This window comes from Xiphophorus maculatus, chromosome 20 (genome assembly GCF_002775205.1).
Source record: "Xiphophorus maculatus strain JP 163 A chromosome 20, X_maculatus-5.0-male, whole genome shotgun sequence".
Classification (NCBI taxonomy): Eukaryota; Metazoa; Chordata; class Actinopteri; order Cyprinodontiformes; family Poeciliidae; genus Xiphophorus; species Xiphophorus maculatus.
The window spans coordinates 10622940-10644897 of NC_036462.1; the positions used below are offsets into that span (position 1 = coordinate 10622940).

The 21958-nt window shown below is 34.2% G+C and overlaps 1 protein-coding gene across 10 annotated transcripts in view; it reads left to right on the forward strand.

Moving 5' to 3' along the window:
• Window positions 1-21958, forward strand: part of dock3 (dedicator of cytokinesis 3) — a 156042-nt gene that overhangs the window by 68905 nt on the left and 65179 nt on the right. For all 10 annotated transcript variants that reach the window (XM_023325455.1, XM_023325445.1, XM_023325447.1 and 7 more), the window contains exons 3-5: window positions 2448-2488; window positions 9204-9259; window positions 15924-16020. In XM_023325455.1, the coding sequence (XP_023181223.1) occupies window positions 2448-2488; window positions 9204-9259; window positions 15924-16020 (194 nt within the window). The remainder of the gene's footprint in view (window positions 1-2447; window positions 2489-9203; window positions 9260-15923; window positions 16021-21958) is intronic.

Sequence of the window (21958 nt, forward strand, 5' to 3'; positions counted from 1 at the left end):
AAACACATCCTACAAAATCCAAAAACGACATCTTGTCACAGTCCTATCTAGTTATTTGACATGTTACAAATTTTTCTAACTTTTGAGTTTTGCCTTCTTGTTTAATATTTTAAAGTACATAGTTGGTGTTCTAATAAGCTCAAAGATGTAAAATGCATAATTCTGAGATAAATAATTGTCTCTTTTTAGTTACTGTGACAAAGAGTAATCACTCACCTTCAAAATTTTCAATAGCTGCAGACACAATCATTTTCATTTCCACTTGAATGGAGACAAATGATGCCTCTTCTGCCTGAGAGGATGTCTGTCTGTGGGCTCTTCCTTGAAATACTAACTCCCAGGATAGGAGTAATTTTCAGCTGTCAAGGTTTTATTTCAACTTGAGTCCACTTTGATGACAGCTTCGTACTCTGCTGAGGCATCTGATGGATGTTCCTCCTTGTGGAAAGACTGGTGTACGCTCAGACTTGTTGGAGAAGGAGGTCCATCAGCGATGAGAACTTGAAACCGACCCAGTTTTGCCTGTCACTAATCTGATTCTTACTCTAGCCTGCAAACAGCTAGGCTGAGCTGTGAAGGATCCCGACTCAATACTTTAGTGTCTGTAGGCGGAGTGACTCATAACTGAGAAATATAACTTAAGGTGTCTCATGGTAGTAGTTTTCTGTTAACAAGTACTATGTTTTTTTCTGTCCAATTGCAGTACAGAAAAACCCAAAAGTGATGCACATTTTTCACTCAGTAAATATTTATGATGGGAGACCATCATAAATATTTATAAACTTCATGTAAATTCTCCTTATTTACCAATATATCCAGTTTTAGTTTTCCAAGACTCTTGAAAATTCCTACTCTGGCAAAAGTATTTTTATTTGTGGTTTTCCACATTTTGTCACATTATACCCATAAAACAGGAATTTTATGTGATAGACCAACACCATGTTGTACATAATTCTGAAGAATCATACATTATTTATTGTTTTTCCCATTTCTACACCTGAGTGTGAGCTCCACCTATAGATCTATAGCCTGAGCTACATATTTTGGGACCAATCAAACTAATGCAGAATAAACTCTTCTATTGCTTCAATACATCTGCAAGTCTTTGGGGGCATGTCTCTCCAGTTTTTTATGTATTAAAACAGTCAGGATGAATGAAAAGCATCATCAAACATCAGTTCTTAAAGTCAGTTCTTGACTTCTCAAGGAAGCTGGTTATATTAGATTTCTTATGATTGATGCACAATTCAGATTATTTGCAAAGTGCAAGTCATTGTATATGCTTTTATAAAAAAAATATAGTAAAGCAGATTGGAGAAGAAATCAAGTAAGTGGCATTAATTAAGAATCTGTCTTGTAAAATACTAAAGAAATACTGCTTACAGTTTTGTTATGCATGTTTGACAGATTTAGTTTTGTCCATTCATTTTTGCATATTGGTGTCCTCATGAAGATAGAGAATCTAGTAACGTATGCACATAGCCACCCACACAAGGTAAAGAGCAATGGACTGAATCTGTCTCCAGCTCTGGGGCTTCATGTCCATCAGTGTCTGTACATAGATGTCATAGCGTAAAGTGTAAACTCACATCAACTAGGTCGTCAACTTTTCACTCCAATCTTTTCAAACATGCACACACCTGAGGTCAGTGACTCAAGTTTTCTTTCTACAACTTTTTATTTCATCATATAATGTAAAACTGATGGTTCCTCTTTTAGACCCCAGGATACCAAATCAATGCTAATCATGCATTTTGCCTACAGAAAAAAAATCCTACATACATTACTCATATTGATTTGATGTCAGTCTAATGCTTAAAGGGGTTCTTTGAAAGAAAATAATATTCAAATTTATTTATTTGAGATATATGTCTTTATTTTTGTGATATAGAATATTTCTTGCTTCATACATTTCAGTTAACTCTTAGCACTTAAAGTCTTGGCATAAAAATGATGTTACATATCAAACATGCTATTTTTACCAAAATATCTGCTTATTGTGAATTGTGCAAATTGTGAATATGGACTGAGTCTTTAAATGGTCTTTCAGAAGTATCATTTTTCAGTTTACTTCAGAGTCATTTTATGCACATATCAGCCTGATCGGGTTTTTTTTCTACCATTTTCTTATATTTCTTATATTTTCTTATAACTATAATTTAGTTATAGAAAAACTAACAGAATTATCTTACTATAAAAAAATGTATGGAATTATCTCACATTTTGGTGAATTTGGTTATTTGTATTTTTTTAATAATGTCTGCCCTAAATAGTGTTTGGTAACTTATTTATTTTCTTTTACCTTCTAATATCACCATGTTTTCTTCAGAAATAAACTCAAGTAACCTTTTCAAAGTTGATTCAATAAAACTTCGACTTGTTGACATAACCATTTTGATTCTGTGTTTTTACCCGCTATTGTCACTAATTACTTTCTTTTCTTCAAGGATGGTACAGAGGATTCTCAACAAGGAAGCCGAACGTCAAGGTAAGACAGACTCTCCTTTTGCTAAAAAACTTTCTTTTATTAAGAAAACATTGTGGGTTTTTTTCCTTAACTACAAACTTTTGTTTTTTGTTCTCTGTATTTGTTATGAGAAGGTTGACGAACTTGTCTGAGTTCTTTTAAGTTTATAGAGAACTTTAATACATGATGACGCCTCTGTAGCCCAGTGTTCCTTTGCAGACTTTGATCCTCTTGGCAGAAAATGAAAACAATAAAAAAATTTTAATTTTGCTCGATGAATAGTGGTTTAATTTGTTTTTCATGAATATTATTAAATACTTCTATTGAGTATAAAATTATTTTACTCAAATAACTTTTGAAAATGCAGCAACCATCACTGCAAGATTAGTCTTTCATAAAAATGTGACATTGAAAAAAAAAATAATTTGAAACATTTCATATTTACTATTGGATCTGAATGTTTTATTTGAGCTTTACCCGTTACAAGCTAGGTAACTGGCTTTAACTGGCAGGTAAACTTTAACTTAACAGGTAAACTCATAAAGTAAAAGTCCTCTGTTACAGAAATAACCCAAAGTGGTCAGAAATCAGCACAGTGAGCTTGGCATCTTGCTTTGACAATGCAGGAACGTCATTGTAGGTGGGGTAGCAATGCAAGAATCCCTTCAAAAACAGTTGTACGTAGAGGTTAATTAAATACCTAAAACTGCTTTAATATATATTAAACTCTGTTTAGCCATTTAGTAAAACAAGAATTACTAATATGACACCTTACTGATTGAAAGTCTTAATTCAGCTGCAATAACATGGGCTGCATGCCCTGCAGTTAATTACAGCAAGGGCAATGGGAATCAATTAAGCAAAGATCATAGGTGAAAAAATGTTTAAGCTTATGTTTTTTCATGCTAATCAAACATCAGAAATTCTGAACATTGCAGTAGAGAAAACTCTTCAGCATTAATGGGTCATTATAGCATTAACATAGCAACTATAATTTATATTTATTCCAAGAGCATCTGAAGCCTTAAAGAACTAAAGACAAAAGCAAACATTTGTAAAGTATTTTGCCGATTGTCTAAATTAAGGTGGGAAAAATACTAAATATCAACACAAATATAATACATAGAAACATAATATTCTTTATGATAAATGAAATAAGTCATTGAACTAAGTCATCATCTGTAATGAGGGAAAAACTCTTGCTTATAAAATCCTCCTAGCAGAGAAAGAGAAGGAAGATCAACTAAAATTAAACCACAACTCTTTCTGAACTTCATTTGCAGCTTCACCGAGTGAACATTTCATGTGATTTTAGTCTGTTATGGAAATGTGTCAGATATGAGGTGTGTCTGAACAGCCACATGCAGAACAGATGAGGGTAATGCACAATCGCAGTTCTGTTTCTCATGATGCATCATTACTGACCTCTGGCCTTCTGAAACACATGAGATCAGCATCAGTATCAGTATCCTGGTCTTCTTTAACACTACATTATGTAAGACAGTATATGATGACAGTCACAGATCAATTCAGATAGAAAGTAATTTTGGCTTAGAAGGTTTTATGATTGAGAAATTGAGAATTAATTGCCCTCACCAGACATACAGCAGCACTAATGTGAGATTTGCAGCTTCGAAAATCTGCATCGGCAGTTAGCTGGAACTGTACTAATGTGGTATAAAACAAAGTAATGTGACTTTATTACTGAAGAATATAGTTTGCTTTTATTCAGTGACTCAATTACAGTATTCATGTAATTGAATATTATTATTCATGTAATATTAAATTACATGAATGTAATTTGACTTTCATGGAACATGTTTGTGTGGCACTTTTTTTATCTGTGTGGATGAAGACATCCACGCAGATAAAATTATTGAATTATTCTCAACTTGTGTTGAGTTTAATAAATTCAGAGAGAGGGGCCTCATGATTAGTTGTATTAGTTGTATCTTCTATGACAGGCCTCATCAAAACTATTCGCATATAGATGCAAACAGTACAGACATATTCAATTGATGAATATATATTCAAGAGTGGAAGACGACCTCTATTGGACTGGAGATTTCACAGACTAGCGATGTCCTTGCACTGACTTAGAAGATGATTGGGAAGGCTGCTACAATCCTAGCAAGAATTTAAAAGGAGCACAATAGGAAGCACTTGGTTTGTTTTTAATGTACAGGTTTATTTCACGCTCCAGAAACAACATCTGGAGAAATGCGGCTCTGAGAGAGAAACATAAATACTGGCTAAGAAGCTTGCAGGTCTTATTCCTCTGTTGTGATGAGCTTCAATGTGACATGATCCCAATTTGGATACATTTATTTCAAAACATCCTTTCTATGTATGTTTTGTGCATTACAATGCTTTCTTACATGCAAAAATATGCATGCTACATTATGCATTCTTATGCTTTCATCCTGTTGTTGTACGGTGTGATTGTGTGCCTTAATGCGATTGAGTTTGTCTGTTTTGTTACCCCTTTTCCTCAGCATAAAGGCATCAGCTCAATCCTGTTAGTTCCATCTTAATCACCTGGTTTCTTTACAATGGGTGTGCTAGTTAAAACGAATCGCTGTGTCTCCCTGAAGAAATGCCTTCCTATTCTGAGTCATCCCTAATCCTCTGCACTGCAGAGAACTTTCCATGTTGAGTTTCATCAGTGTTTGGATTAGCCTCAGCATTGAGGCCATAGAAAGGGAAGCCTGCTTTAAGATTTATTTTACAACTTTACACATATATATTAAAGGATATATAATAATTTGAATTAAACATTGTGTACTTAAAAAGAACTTAAACTTAAAAAAATATTTTTTGTTTCTGTATTTTTTTTTTGTTGAGCTTCTGGACACTCTTGCTCCATCCAACCCTGGGTTAACTGGGGCTTACAAAGCCAATGTAATGCTAGAACCATTTAACAAAACATACATTTATCTGTCAAATTTAGCTACATATAATCCTGAGCAAATTTATCTATCTTTTCTTTGTTGTTCTCTATGTGTTTCCAATTAGTTTTGTTTTAACTAAAGCTTAGAACTGGTGGTTGTGATGTAATATCAAAGTTATTTTATCATCCAAAAGTGCCATGCTAAATTACATCCCAGATTTTATTCTGATGCTGCATGAAGCTGTAGAGGGATGCTACACAATTCTCACTTGAAACAATGAGCAGAGTTGGAAAGAACAGAAGAGCTCATAATGGAAGAGAATGAAGGGATATGTCACGATTAGTGGAGATTGCCTCCTCTGGGACAAAAGAGGGACAAATCAGGAAGGCAAAAGTATGGGTGAAGCACAGCTGTGGTTGCTTTCAGTTTGTTTTAGAGATGAATGGAGTACAATGAAATGCAGATTATCCCAAACATATCGGCAGGTGTGATGACAATGAAACAATAGAGGGCAATTACTGTGCTGAACCGTTAAAGAGGGGAGCAGTTCTGTTTAATCAAATAAAAGGTGATAATAATGATTGTAGGAAAAACTGAGTGAAGCCGATAAATAATCTGCTTTTAAAGTGAGTAAGAACAGACTGGATTGATGTAAGATCAATCAGGACAAATATTTTACAAACTGAAGAGATTAGATAATGTTGACATTTGGACACAAACATGAGGTAACAGTTTTTTTTTATTTTCATCTTCGATATGAACATCTGCAGAGTGCTTGATGCTGCTCTACTGACCCCTCATGACATCATAATTGCTTTCAACAAACATTAAAAGCTTACTTTTTATACCAAACAGTCCTAATTCTCTCATGTTCTTCACTTTATGCTTTTTTATATAATTTTAGTCTGGTTTTGATATTCCTTCTCTTACCTGGAAAAGTATTCTCAGTATTTCACTCTCTTCTCATTTATAGGATTAAAATTTCACTCTCTTCTCACTTATAGGATTAAAGAAAATCTATCAGCATGGCCTATACAGTATGGAAAAAGCTCTTTCTGCATATTTTTAAACTCATCCCTGGCTGCTTCCTGAGGACACTGCCGGATGAACATCAATGCTCTTTCAAAAATATATGTTAAAATTCAATTTGAAACACTGATTTCATATTGCAAGAAAGGGGTTTGGAGTTCATGGGTCTTAGCAGCAATGGAACTTTATAGTACAGTAATGTAATCATTACAGTATTTAACTGTTTTCAAAATACTGTAATAATGAAAAATGCAATGATTCTTCAAAAACTATGTAGTTTGACTCAAATTTCAAAGTATTGTTCAAGCAATAGCAGCATCAGTAACAATCAACATACTAAGACTGAACTCCTCATAAATAACGTCATGCCTACGTTTACACTAATGGTAGGTGGAATATTCAAATGTGTAATTTCTATGAAATTTAACATATGACTGACAGCAAAAACAAAAGTAATCATTTCTTTGTCAATTCGATATGAAATCAGCCATTAAGTGTTTTGAAATGTGTAACTCTTTGTCTCTAAATTTGTGTTTCTTTGCTTGCTTTCTTTTTATAAGACATTTATTATATGATATGTGGGATATTTTAGGCTCAAGATAATGCTTGGCCTCTAAAAGGCACTTAAAACAAGTCAACACAAGGTGACAATAAGGTATTTGCAGCAAAGAGTCCAGAGGGAGACAGGATTATTTGTGGGTGGATGACATTTTCAGCCTGATTTGTCATTTATTTTCTAAGTTTCTCTTTTACTTCCACTGTTCTCTCTCTCTCTCTCTCTCTCTCTCTATATATATATATATATTATGATTCTTTTTTACCCTCTCTTGTATTTTTTTCTCTTTTCATTTTCTCTCTGTATCGGGTTGACCTTTTCTGACTGACTTGGTGTTTTGACACCATCAGCTAAATTAGGAATAGCACAACACGACCTCTCATGCACACATACATACATGACATCTTGTTCTTGTCCCTGCCTAGTTAGCTGTGACAGTAGGTGGTAGTTTACAGGTCACTGGATTCAGAACGCCTTCAGCTCTCAACAGATCTTAGTTAAAGGTCTTGAAGAAACACATGTGTTCATTCTCCTGTTTGTGTGTTTAGGATAAGTTTAGTTCTGTTGTTTCAGTCTTCAAAGAAAAGCTGAACAGAGTTGGGCACTTGTGTTTTTATTGTATGAATAAGAAGTCAAAAGACAGGTATACAGACAGACAGAAGTAATTTGACACACAAGCAAAAAATCACATTGTTTATAAGAGAAAAGATGCTGCTGAAATGTTATTTAGTGTTATTCTTGATGACAATGTGTCACTGTCCCTCCAAACTGCTTAAAAACAAAAACTCCCTCATGTTTATGGTATAAAACAATGTATCTTTCAGTGTGAAACGTGAAGTCTGAAGCCTTTCCTTATAAGATGTCAGCTTCTCCTACTGCAGCCAGTTTTCCCCCTGCAGTCACAATCATCCTTTATGAAAGTGGTACCCAGTTACTTTTGATATGCTTTTATATTACAAAATTTCTAATTAGTTCAATTATAGTACACCCTTTTTAAAAGAAGGTTATCAGAGAGCAACAGACTTGAAACTATTTGAATAACACACTGTTTAATGCAACATTATCTTTTTTGGGTTAAACCCGTGAATGGAGGTTACATTATTGGTTTAGATATAGTTTTTCTTGAAAATAACAACCCAGAATTATAAGGGAATGGTTTCTGTTCTAATGCCACTAATATGGGATGCTGGGGCTTCCTGTCAGACTGACTTCATTTGAGCAAATCAGAGAACAATCTCCCAATACCTGGTTTGAGTTTTTTTATCTATTTTGCATGGATGCTAATTTCAGATTAGTTTTTATTTTGAGTAGGTGTAGCAGCTTGAAATAAGGATATTTTTATTAAAACGGCATTTCCAGAAACTTGATATGATACTTTCTGAATCTGCTATACACACATTGTAATCTGGGTCACTTTCATCACTCCTCATCTAGCTTTTTCTGTTCATATCATCATGGATTTTCTCTAAATTTTACAGAAAACTGTCTAAAACATTTATGAAAAACTTCTAATAAATTCAAGGGACCATAAAAAGCCCTGCAGCTCTACTTCAAAAACTTTAAAAAATGCATGAATCTATTTTTCAGCTTAATTTTGCCATGTTCAACTTTTGGGTTGTAATAAAAGACAGTGGAAAATTATTCTTTGCTTTATTTTTAAGTTTAGAGATAAGTTAGTTGAATGTTTTTTTGTTTAATGGAAATTGTAAACCAGTGCAGTGAAATATTAATGAATCTGTCTATTACTTTGCTTACAAGAGCGCACATTAAACATAAAACAAACATAAACAAAAACTCCACTTTTATGTGTGAGATCAAGATTTAGGAAAATCATGTTTATAGAAAGCAGTGCTGATATTTTAAAAGAAACTAAACACACGGTCTGTAAGTTTGAAGCTTCTATTTTAACTTTCAGCATCTTTTATGAATAATTTACCAGTGCTTCTCTAAGATGTTCCACGTTGTATAGCCATGATATACATGGCAGGTTGTCTTTTCTCTGGATGTTTTAAGTTTGTTCTGTCAGCACAACTGGAAGCACTGTGAAAAATCTAGTATAAAAAACTCTGCTGAATATATTTCCTGCAAATCTGTCATATTATTGTAAGATAGAACAACGCCTTGGGCTTGATAAAAATGTGCTGTTTACTATATGTAAATGGGATGGTTATGTTGAATATGACTGTATGCAGCTCTTCAAAAAAAGCTGATTGTAGTTTAGCTCTAACTTCTACTTATGCAGTGTTTTTCTGTTTCACAGGGAGTTTTTCCTGCCAGCTACATTCACTTGAAGAAAGCCATTGTTACCAACAGGGGGTGAGTTCAGAAATATGGGAGACTGGAACTTGAGGTTGTAGCATTTGTGTTGTGTTGCCTCTTTGTGTTCTTTTGACTGATTTTGATAAATATTTTTACTTTTTCAACTACCACTGTGAAGCTTGTTAGTTTTTTCAGAAGAAATCTATTGTAATTATTTTTATTTGTTATTCAGAACCAAATGTGCTTTGTACAAAACAGAAAAAAGCACACTAGGCAATTTAATACAGATCCCTGGGAAGCTCACTGGCTAATAACTGTAGATTTCGAGAATTTTATTGTAGAATACACACTGGGATCTTTAACAGTAAGATTGTAATTACTGAAACACCTGTGATAAATTGACTGAAAGTAGATGATCATATCTAAGATAATCCTAAATCTGAATCAAGTCCTCTTTCCTAGGAATTTTGTAAAGTAACTGAAAACATCTCAAGATTTTCAGAGTCAAAGTTCATCAGAGAACACCATAGTTTAGTTGAACTATAAAACAGACATTGTCAAAGTTATAGATAGAGGAATCAGTTTTACCCCAAAGTCCTAATTATAAAGCCGCTTTTTAACTGGAAGAAAAATGTTCATGGAGTTTATGAACTGCTGAATTTGTTTTGCAATGTTTGAGCCTAACGTCTGTATCATCATGTAACTGTAAACTAATCCATCTGGTTGTTCACTGTGGTCTCTGACTCCTAAAGTTCTTATAACTTTTAAAAATGATTTTTAAATTAAATTATCTTTAGAATGTATTTTAGTTTTGAACATTTTATTAATACTAAAAATTAATTGACTGTGACTCACAAGTAGTTTAATCAGAAACTTGAGCTAAATAAAGAAGCAGGGTAGAAAGCATAGATCTTGTCAATACAAATTTAATAAATTAAACTGGCTATAATAATTAGACTTCTGCAAATCAAAAGCTGGCCTTCAAACCTACTGTTTAATAAAAAATCTAGCCCTTGAATGTCTTGTTTATAACCCCCTCACTGAACATTTTTACCACAATAACCCTGATAAAGGTTGGCCTAATTATTCAGTCTGCTAATAAAATGTGGATGTTACTCTGTCTTAGTTCCTTTTTCTCTCCACATGATTCAGCCTTACACCATGGTAAGATCAGAGCACAGAAGGAAACAACCTCATTAAATTTCTTGTTAGCATCAAATACTTTTGTTTTTCGATGTTTTAGTCAGACACCCCCTGTTTCCTTTTCCATAGTGGATAATTTTAGCAAACAAAGTACAAAACACTTTTGCACCAAACTGAATAATAACATCTTTAACTCACAGCAGCACTGATGTGATTATGCAAAAAAATGCGGAACTAACTCACTTGTGTCTACAGTGTACGTGTTGTTCTGTAAGACATTTAAAATGTTATTCAGTATTTTTTTTGTCTTACAATGGGTTGCTTAAAGACCGTTTTCCTGAATAGAACAAAACACTTTTTTAATGGTAAATGTGGCATGTTTGAATACATTTGCATAATGACTGCAAAAGCTTGTTTAAGAGAAAAAAAGTCTTATTAGCCAGTGGTAAAATCAATGCCAATTTACATGATATCGTTTTTTACATAATTAAAGACAGATAGCAAATTAAGTGGAAATAAGGAATCCTTTGCTTCCTCTTTCAAACTAACCTCCAGAGTAAATAAGTGCTGAAGAATACTGAGAGTTACAGAGTACTTTCTAAATTTTAGAAGCTGGGAATGTAGCCTATCCACCAAATATGAGCATTTTTAGTGAAAAGTACTTCATAATTGGCTGTCCCTGTGGTATTTCTTTTTGTTTAAATTTACACAAAGTAATCTTGGCTTGGTCTCTATAGTTCCATTATATGAAAATTATTTCCTAACGGTCGTCTCTGAGGACCTTCGTGTCCTCTGAATTCATCTCGAGGAGGAAAACTGATTAGACAGCCACATTCATTCGGATGCTGCTTTCACACTTTAGCTGGGAGCAGCTAACATTCAGTGATAGGAGTGAGGGAAATAATTAGAAATAATAAAAAAAGACCTTCCAGCATATGAAAGTGAAGACAACTGAGGTGTATGAGAAATGGATATTCAACAACCACATAAATTGTTCCACTTTATAATTACTTTAGAGGCAGGTTTCATTATGAGTATCTTTTTACAGACATTGTAAGATTGTTTTAAAAAAGCATAATATACATTGAAGGTGTATTAAGTAGTGCAATACACCTCCAATGCAGCTTTGTAAAGATTAGTAATGCCAAACATATAAATTGATTACTGATTACTCCTTGAAATCAGAAATAAGTCTGAGGCAGCAGGCAGTTGTCTGCTGCCTCAACATAAAAATGATAACCAAGGTGAGCCAACCGTGTTAAAGGGCAACATTTCCTCTACTGCATCCGACCAACTTCTTCAACTTTCCCCACTGTTTGGGTGGAGGGAGACCTCCTGCGTTTCAGTCGCAGCTCTCTGCTTCACACTACCTGTCGGACTTGCCCTGTCAGTTTGACTGTGTCATGCTGCGACTCCAAATGTTTTATAAAATTTGCTGTTGTATTTTCAAAGCTAGGTTGATGGGTTGGAAGATTAGTGTAGTACTAAAAGATTTTATGCAGTTGTTATTGATTTAATTCTACAAGAGTTAAAGGAAATACAATTGGGTGCTGTGGTGGTGCAGGGGCAAAGCACGACCCACATATTGAGGACTTAGTCCCAGTGGGGGTGATCACAGGTTCGATTCCCGGCTTGGTGACATTTGCCGCATGTCTTCTCCCTCTCTCATTACCCTCTTTCCTGTCGAACTACTTTCAAATTAAGGCCACTAGAACCAGCAAAATCTTAAAAAAAATAAATAAAAAATACAATTGACAAAAAAGGTTTACAATATTTGATTTGTTAGTTGATATAAGCCTAAAAACTATATAAGTACAGTAAGAAAGTTGTTGAAAAGTTAATCATGTTGTACTCATGTACAGTAGAAACCAGATATCAGCATACACTGACTAAAAATACATAAACACATTTTTTCTCACTGTCTGAAGTTAAGTCAGACCAAACCTTTAGCTTAGTTAGTACCAAAATAATTTCTACAACATACAATTAATCCTATTTTGTACTTATTTCAAAATTTACAAAATGACACTTTCTCTATGAATCAGGCTACAGTCCTTGCTGTCTTTTAGAGGAACATCATCAAAGAATATGGCTTACATAAATACTACATTGGTACATGAACCCTATTAAAATACTCATATGCTAACCATTTTTTTCTGTTAACATAAAAAGTAAAAAATCTAATAAAACCATATAGAGCAGATGCTATCTGAGCTGAATCTGGAATATAAGTTGAATCTTGCTCTGACCATTCTCACAACATGAGTAATGTTGTGTAAACGGCCATATGGGGAGGAAGTTTTAGTTTGAAGGGTCAGGTGAAGGCCAGTGGATAAATGTTACACTAGGTTTTATTGGAGACAATCTGTGTAATAAAATAGAAGCTGTTCTTAAAAATGGCCTGGAGGACATTTTGAATCCGGAGAACAGTATTTGGACAGAAGGAGCTTTCACTTCTGCCGTCATAGCTGGAGGTGGGATTCAGAGTGTGCTTGACCACAGCAGCAGGAAAATGTGAAGTGTTGTATGTGAAAGGCTTACAGTTATTCACAGTGCAAATCAAATTTAGATCTCCAGATTTTTTTTGCCTCATGCTCTATATCGACCATAAAGAAAGATGAATGAGTCTAAATTTGAGGAAAATGTTGATAAATTATATTTATGTCTGTGATTTAATTCTCCAAAAAGCACCTTGATGATGTATCCATCCATAAATTTGCCCACTAATCTTTGCAGAGGGGCTGATGACTAAATATAGTTGTCACTGGATGAAAGGTGGGGTACAGCCTTGTCAGGTCTCCAGTCCATCATACTGCAACACAGAGACACACAGGACGAACAAAACACACATACTCACACCCAATGGCAATTTACAGAGGTCAGTTATCTTACAGCAATGTTTTCAGACTGTGGGAGGAAGTCAGTGAGAACATAAAAAACTCCAGGCCAGGATTCAAACCCAGAACCTTCTTTTTGCAACACAACAGTGCTACCTACTACACCACCGTGCAGTCAAGATAAATCATGAATATCATCTTGGAATGTATAAATAAAACAAAGTCATTAGGAGATGCATTTAGTGTTTATAAAAGTAAAAGATTGATCAATGACTGGATAAGTGAAGGAACACATGGGGGTTATTAAGGGTCAAAGGGTTGAATGCTTTTAATGTTGGAAGAGCAGCTGTGTGTTTTAAACATTTTTAGGCAAATAAAGGAAAATAGCCAACAGCACTTCTAATCTCTAAAAAAGTTGAAGAAGGGATACAGAAAGTAAATATGAGATTGCTAAATATTTGGATTGGAGATAACAGAAGGGCAACAAGTAAGAAGAGCCAGCTGGGACAAAGATGACTTGAGACTACCGGAGGACGGAAATCGTGGATCAGAAGTGAGATGTGCAACGATGCTTGATCAGAGGGAATACGAACGCACATTTCCAGAAAAAAAGAGAATAAAAATAAACCAGAATCAAGAAGTCAAAGGCAAAAAGTAAAAATAAAATCTAAAGTAATTATTGGATAGGAGTGTTGCAAGGAGAAAATGGAAGATGAAATGGGAATAGGAAGAAGAGAGAGCATACAAAACTGGAGCTAACTGAAATGGGGCTAACAGGGGTATTATGGTCTGTTTAGAGGTGACTAGGCCACAGCATGAGGGTGATCCATCCTTATCAGACCTAATTCAGCCACGAAACAGTGTTGTATCATTTTTTACAATGATTTATTTACAAGATGCTATTTTTCTTGTTAAATTTTACACTTCAAAAGAGCTGGGTGTGACTTCAGGGTGAATGCTAAAAAAACAAACAAATAAAAAAAAACAATCTTAAATAATAACTGTACTTATTTAAAATGAATAAACCAAATGACGATAACTTACCTCTCCAAATTTTATACAACACTGAAGGTGTTTAAAGAGATGCTTCAGGGATAAAGGTGTTGATCTGCAGCAGATTCATCATACATGCTGTCAATACAACAGAAAGAAAGATATTAGGCTAAAAAGGTGAAGTTAAAACTAACGAACCTTAAACAAGAGCAACATGAAGTGAATGAGGAAAAAGGGAAATGAAGGAAAAATATAAGGAATAGAAGAGGAGAAAAAACCCTGAAACACAATTGATGTGGGTGAACTCAGCAGGCAGTTATCATCTGCTGCTCTGCTGGGAGATCAGCAAATCTGGTACATTGCTCCTATTAATTTATCAGTTATGAAACAGAAGAAGAGTGAGCTGGCTGAGAAATGGGAATACATGGTGAAAAAGAATGAGGATGCAAGAGAAAAATCATGGCATCCATGGCAGGGTAAATAAATAGTAGGGCGCATTATTATTTCTGACTTCCAGCCTGAAACTGTGAGTCAGCTTTCAGTTTTAACCAACAATCTCACCCTCTGGGCAACCATCCTTTTCAAAGAAGAAAGGAAAATAAAAACATAAAATAAGATATAAAATGTGAATCATTTTGTTATGTTCAAAGGTGAAGCAAGATTTTTTCTTTTTCTGATTATTTATTTTACTTAAGCTTTTACTGTTTAAGTTCCTTAAAGGTTATTTAGAAAAAAATATTCCACATCACAGTATTTCATGTCAATATTTCTTCAAGCTTTCTGAAGGTCTTAATCTTCCACCCAGACCTTTTTTAGTGCAGTAGCTCAATAAATCTTTCTTGTTTTTATTAAGGCACAAAAATTCCACAAAAACCTTGGACGGTCACCTGTTGAACGAGGCATCTCTCTGGTTCTTTGTCCAATGTTTCCATCACAAAAACAACACTTCACATTTCTTCCTCTGGTTTAAATATATTTTTTATGGTTGAAACATTTTCTTTTTTCACCCACCAGTCCACCTGAATCACTAGAAGCAAATTAATATACAATATAGTTGGTTTAAAATTTGTACTTGAAACTGTGTACAATAAACTTACAAAAAATTTTCAGTACATTTTTATTTACCATTTTGTTTAATATACTGTTATTATTTGTTGAGACCTGTTCATAACTCTGTGACTCTTCCCCTTTCAAGCTTATTTCTGTGAAATCTGTCCTATCTGCTCTTTGGTAAAGTGTCCTTCACTACAACTCCAGTTCTACATTTTTTGGAATAATTATCCTGGCTCATTTGCATTACATCATCTTCATCCTACCTTTCCACTGCTGATATTTTAGTTAAACCCTGAATGATAACAATAATCATCCTTTGATACCATCTGGATAGTCTAAGTGCAGAATATGTAATCACATTTCTGTGCTCTTTTGGTTCCCTCAACTTTCACTTTAAATTAAGGTAAAAATAATTTATTATGATACAATAAATCAAGATGTTCCTGTTTATGTATATGTACAGTATGCAATATAGAAATATGAATTGTATAAGGTTTTGCCTGAACTGTATACATATTGATTTGTGAATATATATATCCATAGTATGTATGAGGATAGTATGTGCGTGATATGTTTATTTTTCTGTTGTTTGATATACATCAAAATAAAATAACCCATCAAAAGATCTGTCTCTTATTTGTTTAGTGTTGAAATAATTGTCTGTTAATAAAATGTGTGTTTCTTTTGCGGTACAGACCACATGAGACTGTGGTGCCTCTGGAAGATCCAATTGTGACTGAGGTGACATTAACTCTTCAGGAATGGGCTTTACTATGGAAGCAACTCTATGTGGTAAGCAGCAAACTATGTACAGCAGCTAATGGGTCTCACATACACCATACATTTACAAAAAGGCAATTAAATGACTAAATGTTAAAAAAATAATGCGATTGTAACAGATATTTTTGAAAAATTAAATAAATCAATCAGGTGTCTCAGGTGGTTATCTCTGTTGCATCAAGGAGAATGCTCTGTCTCTGGAATGGTGGCTGCATGGATAAGATCCAGATCCTGAACTGCATTAAATATGTACAGAAAATAGAGTGAAGAGATAAATGGAAACTTTAGTTTACATGTTTTTTAAATTCATTTTGAAGATGTTACAGAATCAGCAACAACATAACATAAAATATAGTTTATGTTGTTTTCAGTTTAACATTGTTTTGCTTCAGTGAAAAAATAAGTGTGAATTAATGGAGTAGTGATATCTTATTAATTATTGACAACTGTTTGTCTGCACACGTCTCTTTATTTCTGTACTAGAGTCAAAAAGCAAACTGGACTAATGCAATCCAAGACACTAAATGAATTTGCACATACTTTTGCATCAGTTTGTAGTTTCCTTCTCTTTAGACACAAACACAACAGATGCAATGAAATGATCAAAGAGATGGAAAAACTTATGTACTTTATTATTAGTAGTATTTGACTCAAGGAATCATTTTTCTAAAGCTCATTTGACATCTTCTGCTCAGCAAATACCTCTCTGTGATCAGGTTCAGACTTCTTTTGTAAATTTGAAATTAATCATTTTGCAAAGATGACATAGTCAACACTGGAAAAGCGGATGAATTACACCTTCTTTCACATCTTCGATCACCTTTTTGTAAATCTAACAACAGAACAGGTCACTTTCCCCCCCATTTCCTTCAAAATAATTACCCCCAACTTAAAGCAGGTGGTATTTTTTCCTGTGGTTTATCTAAATAAATATGAGCGGATTTTCCTCTAAATATTTGCGCAATCCCTTGTTTGAATTTGGGCGATATCTGTCAGAGCTGAGAGGGTGCTCAGTAGAGCCATCTTAGACTCAGATGTATGTATTGGTTAGAAATACACACAAGTTTAGCTTTGCAGACTTTAACCACCTGCAAATATGCATCTAAGTACTTTATTCACCTTAAATGGATGATTTCATTAATCCTGGACATGTTTTAGTTGTGCAAATCATTTTTGTCTGATTTCTCAAATGACAAGTTGTCATTTCCTGGCAGTTTGACAGAATGATTTTGGTAATGATGTTTGGTTTCATAATTCTTTCATGTGTGCGGAACTGTGTTTTACATTTTATATTAAACTTTGTGTTCTGGCATTGTTTATTGCTCATTTTTACAGTTAGTCATTTCTTCATGGTTTAAAACTTCTTTGTGTTTCTTAATACTCACTTTGGTGGCATCATAGTAGCTTGTTGCTTGATGTGTTATAGTTGTTATACTGTAGGGGAGTCTGAGTGTGAGAATAATGACTCTCAATGTGTCCTGTATTGTTTTTAGGCAGTCATATCTCATATTCTTATATTTGTATCAACAGGGGTTTGTGTTAAGAATGTTTTCAATACAAACATATAATTCCTTTTCATTATGAGCATCACCTACATTTTCATTGTTGCAAATCTGCTGCTGCTGAGACACCCATACGACTGTAGCCCCAAATTTAACATTTGTTTAGAAATAGTTCTGTTTTTGTGTTCTTATGTGATAAAATAAAGAATTTGAACAGGATTTGTTAGTATCTGAAGTTACACATTTCTTTTCTGTGTAGTTTGTTTCAATTAAAGCCAAAGGAGTTTTGTCAAGAACAGAGAAACATTTCAGACTTGCTGCCCTGCAGCATGAAGAAAAAAATGTTGATGCTGATTCTTTGTGGGGAAATCAACTGCACTGATGCAAGTCAGACAAAGACAAATAGCTAACCACTATGCAGATTCAGACTGATGCTTCATGCTGTGTGCACATAATGCCACTTGAGAAACCTGACAATAGTTTTGTCTTGAGCACTGTGAAAAGATAGAGCTGCTCCTGCCACTACTGCACTGAATCTTTTTTCCCTAGCACCAACAGCAGTTGTTCAGTTTGATGGTAAACCTAATTTTGCCATTTAAAACATTGCTTTTGTTATATTATAGGGAGTGGTTACGACTTTGTACCTTTTGGTTTTTGTATGTTAGCAGCCTGAAACTTGCAATGAACTTATATGGTGCTTCACTGTTATTGAACTGCTTCCCAGCCCACAAGCAGAACCTTTTGCCAAACCCAAATTAATCAGAATTTTGACTGTTGGAGGAACTGATTTCTATTTTTTGCACCTGAATTCCTATGATTTTGTTCAAAGTTGAGTCACTGCCTTGCTTTCATGTTGGAGATGTCAGGCCAGATCAAAACAACTTTACTATTTGCATAAGGGGCAGTTTGTTTGCAGCCACCCAGTCCATGTACAGTCTAGGAAAGGACAGACAAACCTACTGTGTGCGTAACAGTAACAGTCAAAGCCACGCCTGCAGCATTGTGGCTGCAACTCTTCTATAAAAGCCACTTCTGGTCAAACCTCACAGAACAGCAGTTGGGTACATCGGAGTAACACTGCAATTCTGAGTTTATGGTGCTGTAGGACATTTTAAAGTTTTAAAGGGAAATCTGTCTTTAATCTTCTGCACTAAGGTTTTCTTGGCCAACCACTCTGTCTACAGTCCTCATTGTTTTTTCAAAAGAACAAAAAGAGCATCGTAAAATCTTGCTGATGGTTAGTCTTGCCATGGTGAATGACATGAGATGGAACAGTCAACACAATTGCACCTTGGTAGCAGCTCAGTAGCTTCATTCTTAGTTTTCAGCCTCCAGAGCTGTTTCTGTTTCAGTTAATGAATGTGTTTTGACCTATATATGAAACAATGATCTCTAGCAACTGTTATGTAGAATTGGTTGATTAAACATTAATTCTACAAAAGCATGTTTTTATCAGATTCTATGCTGGTTCGAAAACAAAGGGTAGTAACACAAATTATTGACGCGATCTTTGGTTTATCAATTTACACTTTGTAAACTGTAAAAAAGTTATATTTTCAAATAACTTTTTATTTATAACTGTTTTTTTTAGACCTATCTGGAAGGTTTAGTTTGATATAGAATTACTGATTATCAAACCTTCATTTTCTTTCTGTTTGCCATTTGTTGGTGATTAAGCATTATTTCAGACCAAGTTACTGAAGAGTTGCAAATGTAACCTATGTTCAGCTGTAGACAATATGATGTGCTGAACATCAGATACATTTCTATTATCAATACTGTGATGTAATGTCAACCAACACCCATTGAGTATTCACAAAACAGAAAATGTAAAATTTTTGCAAAGAGTTTTCAAGATTAATTCTTATTTTTAAGTCAAACTTATGGAAGTTTTTTGTAGCTCATATAGAAGATGTTTTAAGGTCACATCTGTGGAAAGTAATCTTTTGAAAAGAGGAAGCATGAGAGAGACATGGGGACTAAAAACCTCCTCATTCTTTCATAACTAAACATCTGGCCCAAAGCAAGATGTATTACAGATTATCTTTGTTGGTTAAAGATGAAGTCCACATTTATGAACCTATCGTTTTATGCAGGATTTGTGTTTTCTTGCAGTAAAGCTTAGTTCCCTTTCTCATAATGTCTGATTTATAGAACAATATTAAAAGTAATATTCTATGGATGTGAAATGATTAATATTTACACATGATGTTCATTATTTTCATTTTTATCATCTTGTGGAGTATATTTATGTAGAAAGTCAGCTTTTCTGCCTCAGACTGTAGACAGAAAGGTAACTTTATACCTTCTGCAATTCAGATTAAGTGACTTTACCACTAAGTCTTCTTCCTTTGCTTCTTTTACATAAATTTTTACTTTAATGATTTGAGTAGAAATAAATCTGCAGCTAAATGGATAAAGGGAGCATTTCTGTGATTGATGGCTTCATGAAATCTAAATTTGTCTCTATTCCTCCCTTTATCTATTCGGTGGGCTGGTTTCATCACTCATCCTCCTTATGTCCTGCCAGTTCTGTCACACTGTGCTTTTATTCAAAATTAACAGACTTTTGTCTTTCCTTCTTGCCAGAGTTGAAGAGATGAAAGACAGGAATTTTATTGTCAGGGCCCATTTGACATATTTGCTATTTCCAGTTTTACATAGCTCATTTTAATGTCCGGTTAATGGTACTGTAAATCCAGCATCAAGAGCATTTCATGATTTAAGTATAAATACTATGTGGATTAATAATAAGGACATAAATACAAAAATAACCTGAAGGAGCTGAATGAGGGGGACTGAATGCTTTAGTAATGTGGTGCATTAATGTGTTTTTAGGCAGATAAAAAGAACAAAAATGCTGGTAAGAACAAATTTTGTTTCACTGAGAAGGTTGTCTCATAATGGGATAGTATAAACACACTGAAAGCAGGTTGTAGCCATGGCTGATATGTGGGTTGTGAAATGTGGAAGTGTGTGAAAAACATTTATCCAGATAATGTTTGAATGCCAGCCATGCCAGCTGTAGCACGAAGTTGGATATTTTTGAGGATATTTGTTTGGTTACACTGTAACAGAATTGTAACCGTAAACGTTACCGCTGCATAGTTCACCTTAAAATCAAAGTGGTCATAAAATCAAAGACCGACCTTTGTTTGAACTATGAGATGTAAGTGAAGTTGTGGGGAAGCAGGAGACAATAAGTCATCAAAAATCATAATTTAGCGAGTTCTCCTGCTATGTTATTCTTTTAAATGTTTTGATTTTTAAATATTCTTCATTTTTATAGTAATAATTCACAAATGTTTAAATGGCAGTTCCATCTATAGCACACCATTTTTTCCCCCATAACCTTTACTTATAATCATAGCTCATCAGAGCAATTAAAGCTTCACACAGCTTGAGGGACAGTTGTGTAAACAGCCTCCCAGGACACTAAAAGTGAAAACTGTACTTCTTAGCTTCTAAATTTTAGGTCAGAGATGCTAATTTGCAAGAACTCATAAGTGTACTCCTGGATAATCTTATTCCTCTCTCCATTTAGTATAGTAATCAGACTCCCATGCATTCTACAGTAGAGAAAATATGTTCTTCTTGAAATGATTGAGAGTTGGTAAATGCAACATTTACATAGAATGTGATATGAACTAACCAGAACTAAATCATGGGGCAGATGTTGTGAAAAATGATGTGTAAAGAAAGAGAGAAGAGTGTGAGTTTCAGTTAGCCATGGCAAATCACTGATTACCATGTGTTTTTATTTTTGTTTTCTTTTTGCATGATTTCAGATAATTTCTTTTTTAAAGCAATGTAAATAATCACTATTTTCAGAAAGAATTAGAACAATTGTATAAAAAATGCTAGGGTGAAACATTTATTTTTCAATAACACTTAGTTCATTGTTCTAATTTAGAAAAGAAAAGCATTTTTACTAATGAAAAACATCAAATTTTAATATTTGCAGGACAGCATGTCTTGCCCAAAGTGCTTCTGTTGTTTGACTTTTGTGTTGCATTTGGCATCATTGTATGGTCATCACCTCTTATTGCGACTGTATGTAGGCAATAGAGACAATTTTATCAAATAAAAATAATTCTGTCAAAAGAAGTCTTTAATGGTCTAAAATTCCCAGTTATATGTTGTTCCATCTTGTTTAATTCAACAGAGGTTCTAGCAAAATCTAAAGTGCAGATAATAACTTTGACGGTACTAGCCTCTCTGGTCTTTTTGGTGTCTAATAATATGTGAATATGTGAGCCAGCAGTTTAAGTATGAAGCAATAGAGAGTGTTAGCCTGGATACATAATTCATGTTTGTGTGGCGTTAATGAGAGAGAGCGATGTTAACCACCAGAGACAAGACTAACTCTCAGAAATTAACGACACATATAACCATGGTAAACCGGATTACAGTCCATGTACCCTCCCTTCTTGATACAGGTGTTCCCT